Raw genomic sequence first — 12,433 nt, 5'->3', positions numbered from 1 at the left:
TATGCATTAATTTTGTGCTAATTCAGTTCTGACACTCTATAAGTGTTAATGTTCGTTTGTCCTACCATTTCGAAGCTTTTGTATAAAATTTTTGTAGATTTTAAATAAAATGGTATGAATGATTTCATACTTTTCACCTACTTTTTTCCTGAAAACTAGCGACTTTTTTTGTGATTCCTCCACCCAAAATAGCATTAAACCTTACGAGGACCTATGAGAAGCTACCCTGTAAAGGAGAAAATTATTATAAGGATACTTATACCAAAAAGTTTGAGTTTGAAAGAAAGGATAAAACAATTGATATAAAGCTTCCTGGCAATAAATCAAAGTTTAACCCTAAAGGATTAGACGCTATTGGAAAACAAATGGTTCTCCACAGGGAGCTAGGGAGGGGACATTGTACTATTTATTACACTAGTCCCCAATGATTTTTTATAACGTTTTCTTATTTGTTGGCTTAACAACTTTGGTGACTCCTAATAAATTCTTATCGGTTTGTTTTATAAGTTAGGTGTCTAAACGTTTCAACCACTAATTGTAATCTGCAAAAGAGGTAATTTTAAGAATCATGGTTGGGGATATATTCAATTTATCGGCCATTGTCTTATCCCTTTAGATTCCAGGTTTCTGCATGTTCATATGATGTTGCAACAAAACACAACTATTAGTAGCACAGCTTCTCTATAACCCTATTCGCTAGTGACATAGGAACTCACTGACCCTAATTAAAGAAAAGATTTGCTTTTAAAAATAAGTTTACACATTTGTGTCAGATTGAATGGAGGATTATCTTTTGGTGAAACCACATACTAGAATATGACTGCAGTGTCAAATAAGGACCCATGTTCTAGAAAACTGATTCAAACTTTTTTCTGCATATTATTCTTAAGATACCTAGAATCAGAGTTAGACTTGAACACGAAAAAGTAGACTAGTCTTTATACCTTGGGGAATAGGTGCAACAACAGCCAACAAACAATAAGCCCTTTTATTGAACAACCTTTGTCTTCAAGCTAACTTTGCATAGTATTTTTAGCGTCTCTAGTATGACGTGGTGTGGTCCAGATTCGAACCCGAATCCCCCCTTACAACAATCTGACACGTTACCAAATACCGCTAATACCGTGAGTAGAGTTTAATAGCTAGATTTACTGATAGACGCTACGCCCATAGAGGCCATTTTAATTAAGTTTCATAAAAGGAAAAATTTTAAGAAAATTTTTTTGTGGGGGTAATATCATTATTCTAAGGGTGATTTATCTTGGGAGAGTGATGGCACCCTCTCCAAATATGTTTATTAACCTTTCCAGAGCACACAAGAAGCTACATTGTAAAAAAGAACTATATCGGTTATGCGGTTATCAAGATCCTTTGATACAGACAGAAAGACACACACAAAGATCCTGTTAACTTTATATGGATATTTTTCAAAGAATATATTAAATGTCGTTGTACTTGAGTTTATGATTTATTATCTCCAGAAGTAAATAAAGACATAATATAAATCGAAACAAATCATAGTTTTAATTTGTAGATCCTTTTCTATTTATTTATCAAATTTTCTCATTTCTTTACAATTATTACATTTGTTGTTTTCCCTGAAAGTCTCTATCAATCACTGAACCCTCCCCTTATATTTAATGATAATACGACCGGTGCCCTCAACCTGTAGAGCTACATTTTACCAAATGTAACCTGACCTAAAGTTATAAATAAACAAACGAAAAACAAACTCGTCCCCCACCAATTATTTTTTATAAATAAGGAGGTGGGGAGTTTAGTGCTCAGCTAGGCACTTCTAGGGAATGCATCTACATTTAATATAAATTAGGTTTCCTACATGAAACATTTGTAGATGGAAATAAAAATCAACTTTTTAGAATTAAACCAACCTTAATAATACACATATCAACCTTATTTAGGAAAAATTTAAGTATGTGAAATGTAACATGTCCATAATTATGAAAAAAAAAGATAATAATATTTGAAAAACAAACATCTTACGAATGTATTTATTTTAATTAAACTGTATTAAGTATAATAAAATTAAAGTATATTACACCATCCATTGGATCCCTCCTCAACGGCAGGCGCTGCTTCTGTTACTTCAACAACAGGTTCTGCTTCTATTACTTCTACTGTAGGTTCAGCTTCAGTATAATCATAATACTTGGTCTCATTCTGAATTATTATCTTATTTATTACAAAATTAATTCATATTTTTATATGAAATTGTGAATAAGAAATTATGATTTCAATTCAAATTGGTAGATGATTTAAAAAATAGATCATAGAAAGAAAACAAAGTAACGGGTTTCGTCATATTTTCACAGTAGCCTTTGATAGGTTATTTTAGGTTAGGTAAATGTTAATGATTACACCGCAGGTTTAAAGGCCCCCGCAGGGGCTAGAAATAGGAGAAAGGCTACTGTGAAAATACGACGAAACCCACTACTTCGTTATTTTTCCATGATCCAAACAAAATAATTCAACATAATTCAATTATTTATGTTTTATTTTGTAATACTGTAAAAGCGACTCTTTGTTACTTTATTCTTTTTTGTAAAATAAAGAGGTAGTTATTATGTTAATGAACTAAACTAAACTAGATTTAATATAGATCATACACAAAATAAATGATAAAATATGTTAATTTATAGATTCTTCCTTATGTTAATAATTCTATTAACTACAAAATATATACGTCTAAGGATATTGTAAATGTGTGTTTATCCCCCTTAAGCTTTGAAACCCCTCATTTTACACTCCTCAAAATAAAAAGCTTGGACGCTCATGTTCCAGAAAAAAGAATATTAATAGAAATGAAATACAATTAAATCACATTAGTTTAGTTGCACCAGAAAAAAAGTGTTACATTTAGGAAAAAAGTTTTGTATAATAAATTTTTTGTAACACTCTAAATAAAATATTTATATCTAGGTTACAAAATTTGAATCCTTAAACAAAATTAGACACATTGCCTGAAATCCTATAAAATTAAATAGGCTTGCTAAATAGTTAAGGTTTCCTTAGCCTTACCTAGATTTAAAGGAATATGTGAGACTTAAAAACCCTTAAATCCTATGTTCGTCCAAGAAACTTAAAAGGTTTCGGCTCATTGACCTTTAATATAATAATTCCCGAAATGTTAACATTTCCAAAATCTACATAAGACTACAATTAGAACAAAGATTAATTAAGGCGGTTATAACAGGATTCCCACTGCCAGATCCAGGTATCCATTCATCCTCTGGCTCCAGCTCTCTACCTTCTTCACCCTAAGATAGAAAAATATGCCAGGAAAAAGAAATACTACCTAGGAAGAAAAATTATGATTTTTTTTCTCAAGTTAATTTCTGACTTAAAATAAACTGACTCGAATAGAAACATATCAGGATACCTAAAATTACGTTTTAAATCTAAATTTCCAGCCACAAAAAAATAACAACACAAAATGTATACATATTCCCTCTAAATTATCATAAAAAAACAGTAACACAGAAAATATGAACAAGTTAAAATGTATAATTCCAGTATTTTTATTGATGTGAGTAAATTTTGAACATTCACTAAATAGTTAGTAAATATTCCTTTAAATTTTTATTTAGTTCCTACCCAGGGATCTAAAGAGATAAGACAATAGCCGATAAATTGATATACATCCCCAATGATTATACACAAAATTACCCCCTTCAGTACATTACAATTAGTTGTTTAAACATTTAGAAAATCAACTTAATGAACCAAACAATCAAAATTCAATAAAAGGCCCCAACATTAAGCCAACGTTTTTATAAAACTTTAAGGGCTTAGTGTAATAAACAGCCCAATGTCTCCTACCTCCCATGTTCATACCTGTGCAGGACCATATAGAGCCTGGATCCCTTTGATATCATCATCATGCAGGTCTAGATTTGGTCGGTAACCCTCATATGAGGGAAACATTATGGCACCTCTGAATAATTTAAAATATGCTTGAAATAAAGGGGGTTATTTTTTTCAAGTATTTTCTGTAAAGATTTTGGGTTTAGTCAAATGCTCTTATTAAGTCAAACCTGTCTTAATTGTGACCATTTCATATGACATGACCCTCTTAATTTTATATATGGCTAAAATAGTTTCACATTTTTTTGCATGTATTCATTGCAATTATCCTATAATATAAAAAGTTTTTTTCTGAAGCGAAAATTCTCAAGTATTGCTGGCCCAAAAAGGTTTTACTTTTTATGTTTCTTGGGTGGTTTTAAGCCATTTTCGTTATCTTACCAGCCCTCCCCTAAAGGCTGCTAGGGGCGAAGTACAATATGTTACCTTCATAAAATGTTTGTATATCTTTAAAACTTATTTTTTAAAAGAATTAACTACATATTCTCTTTCTATTAAATAAGTCAATTGGGATGATCTATATAATGATCAGAACCAACATTACCTGACACTTGAATGACTAAGACCAAGGGAATGTCCAATTTCGTGCACTGCAACCTTAAAAAAAAATTCATAAAAATCGGATTGGTCTAAAAGTGTATTATTTACATGTTTCCCTCATATCACTTGGTGCTTATTGTAGATTAATTCAGGTTAGATAATGTTTAAAAGATGCCGCAGGGATAATATCCCGTAGGAATTGAACTCCATAGAGTGAGAGCTCCCTAAAATCCTTTATTAGGATATAATTTTATTGGAGGCAATTTTTTAGAAATCCATAAATCTTTACCTGGGTCAGATTTATACCAGAATAGGATCCAAGGGTCCATCTTTCATCATCATCAAAATGAATGTCTCCAGACATCTCACCCTAGAAATATAAATTAGTTAGGATCCTAGGGTCCATCTTTCATCATCATCTTATCCTAGAAATATATATTATTTAGAATTCTAGGGTCCATATTTCATCATCATCATACCCTAGAAATATATATTAGTTAGAATTCTAGGGTCTACATAGCTAAAAACCATCACTAGTTTTCGAAATATTAAGCTAAAGACAAATAAAAAACTTAAAACTGCTTTAAGGCTGCTTTATTAGAAGGGGAAGAAATAAAAGAATTTGGCCTAAAACAATCGCAGGACCAATTTAAAGCTTTCCTAAAATAGATAACTCAATTGGTTCAGTAATTATCTTAATATTAAGCTACAGACAAAAAAAGCATTTTATAATAAAGGATAAATTTATTTCCAGTTTGGATCAAAACCGCTTAATATCCGATGGATTAGAACTGGTTCGGCCACGCGGGGCTAAGAAATCCGCAGATAACTGACTATAATACGATGCAATAAATACTATGCTCAAACTGTCTATTGCAAAATGTTTGTTGTATAATGCTTAGTTTTCTACCTGTTTTGGAAAGAAAGCATGAGCAAGAGTTCCACCTCCTTGGTCAAATGGATCTCCATCCCCATGGTCACCTCAAGTAGTAAATTGTTCTCAAATAATTAATACTAAACTCATTTCTTTTCAAACAAGATTTTTATGACAATTTCCTCTCAAAGTGTCTTGTTAAGCAAAAAATCCACGCATTAACCCTTCTTCCTTCCCTGAGCCCCGCAGGATTAGGGACCCGCAGGTATTGGTCCGGCAGGGTTAGGGCCCCACCCAGAAACCTGTCTTCCATACTTACAATTTATTTCAAAAGTAAAGGTGATGTTCATTTGTTGACTAGTACTTTGAGGTAAAGCATATTTCAGCTATTAATCTCATTTAAATATTTGTGAATTTATTTTATTAAATGGTACTGTTAAGAAAATTGCATAGCATAAATATAAATAAATTGTTCCTCTGAATATATATGATAATTACACTGTGCACTAATCTATCTTTCTGTCCATTTATTTTTTTTAAACATTTTGACAACATTTTTGTAAGATTTGATTATCCAATTCAATTGATTTTGGATTAATGATTCTTTGGACAACAAGGTAAAATATTAAAAGCGAGACAACTCTATATCAAATCATAAAAATTAAAGTATGTCCTTTTACTGAATTTACACAATTTTGCAACAAATTATTGTACAATTTCGTTTAGACTTAGAAATTAATGTTCTGCTTTATTCAGTTCCGACACTCCAAAAGAGTTATTGTTCCTTCTTATTTTAGAGCTTCGCTTTTATGGATGTGTCAACCTTTTATGTATGTAGCTACCTGCTTCCCATAAAATCCTCATATCAGGATACTGTGTGCTCTCATCTTCTGTGAATGTTAGGTCAGCATATTTGGCCCAAACACTGAAATAACAATAATAAATTCACTTTTCTCTTTAGTATCTGTTCGTGTGTAGGTCAATAAATTTTTTTATAGGACATACAATGAGGGGGAATAAAAAGTAATTATCCCCTCCAATAAAATGTATTTGATTTTTCCTTTTACCTCCTGGTTTTTTATATAAATTTAGTTGTGGCTGCACTCCTATCAACTAGGGAGAGAAGTAAAATAGCCCAAACCTAAAATATACTTAGATTTTAAAAAGAATAGCCTAAAACTATCCCATGATTTATGTAAGCTTCTCATGGCATACAACGGTTAAATGGATGGTGAGATCTTAACAGACAAAATATATTTACAGCTTTTTGTAATACTTTTTTAGGGAGGTTTGGGGTTTTCAAGAATAGCTAAAAATCACCACATGTTCACATATTCCCTGAGAAGTCGAGCCCAACCAGTTCAGCGGTTACCGAGATCTTAAGCTTCAGACAGACAGAAGGACAGATAGACAGACACACATCAAGTTACTCTGAATTATAGATGACAGATTAAACTATACCTGAAAGCTCGTCTCAAAGTTTCTTTAACCTTGTCGTCTGGTAAATCATTGGACGGAAACTGAAAAAAAAGAGCTGTAAAAAAACTTTTGAACTGTTTATTAGGTTTGGGCCGGATATTTTTTTGGCCGTATACCGGATACCGGATATCCAGCTGATTTCAAATGCCGGATATCCGGCAAATATCCGGTTATCCGGCCAAATTACCGGATATCCGGCCGGATAACCGGACAAATTACTACATATTACAGTATCAAAAAAGGATATAGTCTCTTTCATAGCAACGAACCTTAAGGGGTGATTCGTTGTATTTTTAAAATTCCTTTCAATAGGTTATTTAAGGTTAGATTAGGTTATATTTGGTTAGGTGATTGCCCCGCATGGTTAGGCAATTGGCCCCGCAAGGTTAGAGTCCCCCGCAAGGGGCTAGAAATAGGAGGAAAGCTACTGTGAAAATACGAATAATCGCTCCTTCAGGGGCGTTGCCACAAAAGGGACTATACCAGCAAAAATATTTCTTCATAAACTGGTGTTTTATATTATACTAGAGGCTGCGTCCCTAGTATTAGAAGGGACATGAAAGTGCAGAAAAAACCTTTTTTTATAAAAATTAAACAGCCTAAAACCACCCTGGGATCTATAAGAAGCTTCACTCTAAAGGAGAACCCTATCGGTTCAACGGTTAGCGAGATCCTTCGCTACAGACAAAAAAAACTTACTACTTTATATAATAGGATAAAATTAAGGTTAAAACTTTAAATCTTTCTTCTTAGCAAATACATCTAATTAACTATTACTACCCTCAATCTGTAATATCAACCCCTAACGGTTGGAGGATGGGCGGGGAGGTGGCGTTGAATGCCTGCACCCCCCGCCCCCCCCCCCCCCTTCTGTTTTTTTCTATCACATTTTCTGTGTATAAAAGGTAGAGGGCTATAACTGAGTGACTTTCGAAATATGGGTATGACACATAAATGAGAGTTGATATTTTTTTAATACTTCCTTCCTGGCGGGCACAGGATGCCAGCAAATCTGGTAAGGTCATTCAGGTAAAAAGCAAAAATATTTTTTTACCTCAACAAAGCATTTCATTTTATCTAATACTAAAATATCCTATAGTCGTACCTCCTCATATGTAATATAGGTGTTCAAGTCGAATTTCAGGTTCCAGGTATAATCCTGCAATTCCTGAACCTCCAGGTCTCCAGAAATCTTTAAACGGTTCCTGTGACCGCAAATTTTTACTTGAAGATTTCAAATTTTAAACTTAGGCTTTTTTATATATCTTCATGACATATTACAATTTCATAAAATCCGTTGCCGTTTACCTGCCAACCGTCGGTTTGCGGCTGGCAGCTGCCAAGTACTGCTGCCACCGCGAAAATTTATGTTTTAAGATTTCTAATATAAAATTTACATAGAGATAAACATATTCACAAAAAAATGTTTTTTCTAGCTTCAATAATAAGAAAATTACAGCCATTTTAGATTTAAAAAAACAGAGATTTTTGTTGTAAACTATAAAAGATTATATTGCCGGATATCCGGCCGGATAGTTTCAATATCCGGTATCCGGCCGGATATTGAAAATGGCCGGATATCCGGCCGTATATCCGGCCACACCGGATATCCGGCCCAACCCTACTGTTTATAGGGTAATATTAAATGATTGGCATGTTTTTTGTTTTTTTGTAGGCTATGACAAATATGATAAATTGAGCATATGCCTTTTTTCTTTATACAAATACATATAAATTCTTATTCAGTAAGTTTTCCATCTCTCCACAATAATGAACCAAGTGAGTGAGGTTTTTCAGTAAGTGATAAGTGGGTGAAATCAAACAAGCACCTTACAGTGCCTATAAAAAAAATGACGTCATACAATACAAATGACCAATGGAAGGTCAATACACAGACTAAATTACCATTGCAGGCCAGTATAGATTTTAATTGATCAATGGTAGGCCAGTATTACGTCATTTTTTAGACGCTACAAGCTGCTTCCAAATAAATTTATAGACATTGATTTTGCCTCTAAGCAGTTTTCATGTTGAGATCATACCTTTCTACATATCTATCACTGACCTCTGAAGAAAAAGAATTTATATGTGTATAAGTTGCAAGTAGTATCAGAAAATCTTTTATTTACACTACATAGTCCTTAAGATACATAAGGCTTCACTAAAAGATATTTAAGACTCAGAATTTAAATTTAAGAAAATTTTAAGGATTTTTTATATAGAAATCTAACCTTTAAAACACGCCAAGTTAGATTTCTTTTGCTCCATCTAAAAAATAACATTTGTGATTAATACATAGTATGTAATTCAGAAAGAGACAATTATAAATATTTTAAGTACAAAATTTTTGTATTAGCTTTCAAATTCTATTACATTCCAATAGGGAAGGGAAATTGGACTTTAGATTACACAGGTACCCAAAGCTCTATAAACTTGTTTTCTCATTGGTTGACTTAAAAACTTAATACTATTATTGAACCTTGAATGGTTGGTTCAGTCTTGAAGTGTCTAAACTTTTCAACCAAAAATATTAAGTCATCGGTGGACATGTACTTCAATTTTTAGTCCATTGTTTTATCGCTTAAAATCCATAGTTGTTTTATTTTTATCTTTCCTTTAAAACGATTTTTTTTAATAGATAAAACTATTTAATAAGATAGATAAACCTATTTGATTAATAACAAAAGTTATATTTATAGAGATATATTTATGCACAAATTTTTGATTTAAATTAATTACCTGTCGACTAAGAGTTACAAATAAATTCACACAAATTTTTAACAACAATTAAATAACATTTTACACTTTTGGTGGCAGTTAAAAAAAAATTTTCTAGTATTTTCTACTATACTTATCTTTAAACAAATAGAATTTTTTTAATATCTATGATATAAATGAATCATTGCTAAAATAAACAAATATAAAAATTGTATTAGTATTATTCACAAAATAGGGAAACCAAATCGTGTTAATAAACAAATTAAAATTTCTCAAAAAAGGACAAGAACACAAAATCTACTGCATATTTATTTTTTATTTTGATTTTAAAATGTATTTTTGGCAGGGATCTGAAGGGATGTGACATTGAATTGATATAGATCCCCAATAATGATAAACAAAATTACCCCTTTCTAAAGGTAAGCATCTTTAGTTGAAAAGTTTGGACACTTAAGATTTCAACAAACCGATTGAGATCGAGCATTTTTATAAAACTTTGGGTTCCATGTTATTTTCCATTCCAATAACCCCACCCTGAAGTTTTCGTCACATGAGGATTAAGGTAAGTTTCTGAGCATGTAAGAAATCAAAAGACATGTAAATTAGTTGAAAAAATTTGATATTTTGAAGAAAAATTGTGTAAATTTCCTAGATTGTATTGAGAATTTTCAGCAGGTTGTCCGGATATCAGTTCACTGAGTCTGTCCTTCATAGTACACCGTGGCACCTTAATTATTAATGTAAATTACTTTTGTATCATCAAATGTTGTGTTAAAATCAATTTTAAAAACTATTCTTGCAATAGTATGTACTATTAATAAACAACGGATATTGTATACGTGGATATATGTAGTAGAGGAAAAAATCGTAAATTTTTTAATAGGTTGTTAGCATTGACCTCATTTATTGGTCAGTACGTTCATTCAGTAGGAGGGGAGAGGATGGGATAAAGGGGGTGAATGGAGAGGCATTATTTTAGCCAGCTGGAAGTTTCTCTTCATTAGAGTACATGAAAATCTGGTGCGACATCTAAGTAAGAATATATCGATTCGATTAATTCATTATGCTACAAGCTGCTTAACTCCTAGAATGCTCAATTCAAATTTTTAAGAAAAATAGCCTAAAACCATCCCAAGAATTATATTAAGAAATGAAGTAACCTAATAAATCATGGGACCTATGTGAAGTTCTTCTAAAATTAATCGTCTCAAAGTAAAGCAAGGTTTTCAACATCTTTACCTAATATATTAAGAAAGGATCTAGAAACAGGATTTAATAAAACTTGTAGCGTAGCTGCTCTACAGTTAATTCACCTTGATGTTTTGTATAGTGTTGTCATCAAGTTCTCCCGACTGTGGCAGTCCATAGAACCTTTGCATTATCACCAGAGCATCTTGAATTAATTCTTCCTAATAAAATGTATCTATATTTTAATGATTAATTTTAAAAATCATTACCCTTGAAATATGTGTTTTTAGAAGCATCTTTTAGTGCCTAATAAAAAATTTCGACATACAATGCGATTGACCAATGAAAGGCCAGTATTCATTATACTATTAATAAATAAAAATGTATACTGGCCTTGGTCATTTTTATTATATGACGTCATTTTTTATTAGGCACTAAAAGCTGCTTCGTGTTTATCCAACCCCTTATCCCCCCAAAAAATATGGGAGGTAATGTAACCCCCCACCCCACTCAATGAAAATTATCATTTTTGTTTATTATTTTTTAACTTCATAAAACTGGAGTTTTAAATTTTAATGTGATAGGGACCTTTACGTATTTTAAAGATTTTCAAGCTAGTTTACCTTTCCTGCAAAGAAGGCAGAGAAATCTCCCGTCATTTTACTGATAGATTCATCTATAGCATCCCCGCTTCCATCATGGTTAGACAGATATCCATGTCTCATCAAAAATCTAAATAGAATAAGAATATCAGGAAAAAAGTGGACATTGGGCTGTTTATTACACTAGTCCGGCAAGTTTTATATAGCGTTGTCTAATTCGTTTGCTTAACAACTTTGGGGACTTTTTAAAATGTTGATTGGTTGTTTGAGTGTTCAAACGATTTCAACCGCAAATTTTAATCTACAAAAGGGATAATTTTGTGTATCATCATTGAGGATGTACATCAATTTATTGGCCATTGGCTTATCCATTTAGATTACAAGGAAGTCGGTTGTGTGCCTATTGTTTTTATCCAAAAATGCTCTACATATAAATGTGTACAACCCATTACAAAAAAATAGCTTTATTCGTTAATGTAAGAGACGTTTTCAAAAATATGTATGACAAAAATAAACAGAGGAATATATGTTTTAAATTACCTTATTGTATCATTTGTATATGACATTTTTCTGTAACATAAAAAAATAGATTTTAGGTTTTACAAATTAATTAAATATGTTTAACTGTCTTAACAAAATTAACTCATAGACTGTACTGTACATGCAAATAATTTTAAGAATAAAAATCTATTAGTAATATTAAACAAACAAATTTTTGATAAGTTTTTATTTGAATTTGAGAATATATTTAGTAATGCAGCTACTCTACAACTTGGCACTTTCAGTAAATCCAAATATAACATTTGATATCAGAAATCATCATGCCAAGTTTAAAATCTATAGAACATTTCTAACATAAGAGCTTACAGACAAACGGACGAATGGACCGATCCTAATTATAGAAAAGCATCGCTTTTGAAACTGGCCTTAAGAGCTAATTTAAAATTACTGTATAGGATTTAAGTTTGAAATTTTCAAAATTAATTTTATCAAAAAAAAAGGATTTCAAAATAGAAACAAATTTATCCTAAAAATCATTCTGTTAGCTTTGTCCTGATACATTTTAGATTGGCATGTAAGCTCCTTATGGTACCTAAATGGCGTGAAATCATTCTCTTTCACAATTTTGCTTTATTTGAAAACTTAA

The 12,433-nt window shown here is 31.7% G+C and overlaps 2 protein-coding genes across 3 annotated transcripts; both read right to left on the bottom strand.

The window, feature by feature from the left end:
- Positions 1-1,999: 1,999 nt before the first annotated feature.
- On the bottom strand, positions 2,000-9,615 carry LOC145331939 (hatching enzyme-like). 2 transcript variants are annotated; one of them, XM_080176813.1, is made up of 9 exons: positions 9,518-9,614; positions 9,010-9,046; positions 6,761-6,819; positions 6,142-6,224; positions 5,336-5,406; positions 4,715-4,795; positions 4,430-4,482; positions 3,856-3,955; positions 2,000-2,181 (listed from the first exon to the last, which is right to left on the bottom strand). In XM_080176813.1, the coding sequence occupies exons 4-9, from the start codon at positions 6,161-6,163 to the stop codon at positions 2,047-2,049; spliced, it is 462 nt and encodes a 153-aa protein (XP_080032939.1). In that variant the 5' UTR covers positions 6,164-6,224; positions 6,761-6,819; positions 9,010-9,046; positions 9,518-9,614; the 3' UTR covers positions 2,000-2,046. The 2 variants fall into 2 exon arrangements, with proteins under 2 accessions (XP_080032939.1, XP_080032940.1); XM_080176814.1 differs by lacking the exon at positions 2,000-2,181 and adding an exon at positions 3,028-3,278 and having other exon boundaries at positions 9,518-9,615.
- Positions 9,616-10,067: 452 nt separating this feature from the next.
- Positions 10,068-11,854, bottom strand: LOC145331938 (matrix metalloproteinase-25-like). Its single transcript, XM_080176812.1, has 4 exons — positions 11,827-11,854; positions 11,308-11,416; positions 10,810-10,905; positions 10,068-10,223 (listed from the first exon to the last, which is right to left on the bottom strand). The coding sequence occupies exons 1-4, from the start codon at positions 11,850-11,852 to the stop codon at positions 10,083-10,085; spliced, it is 372 nt and encodes a 123-aa protein (XP_080032938.1). The 5' UTR covers positions 11,853-11,854; the 3' UTR covers positions 10,068-10,082.
- Positions 11,855-12,433: the final 579 nt, after the last annotated feature.

This window comes from Acartia tonsa, chromosome 11 (assembly GCF_053477335.1).
Source record: "Acartia tonsa isolate MP-2025a chromosome 11, ASM5347733v1, whole genome shotgun sequence".
Lineage (NCBI taxonomy): Eukaryota > Metazoa > Arthropoda > Copepoda > Calanoida > Acartiidae > Acartia > Acartia tonsa.
The sequence above is the reverse complement of the archived record's forward strand: the minus strand, read 5'-3'. Positions and strand labels throughout refer to the sequence as shown.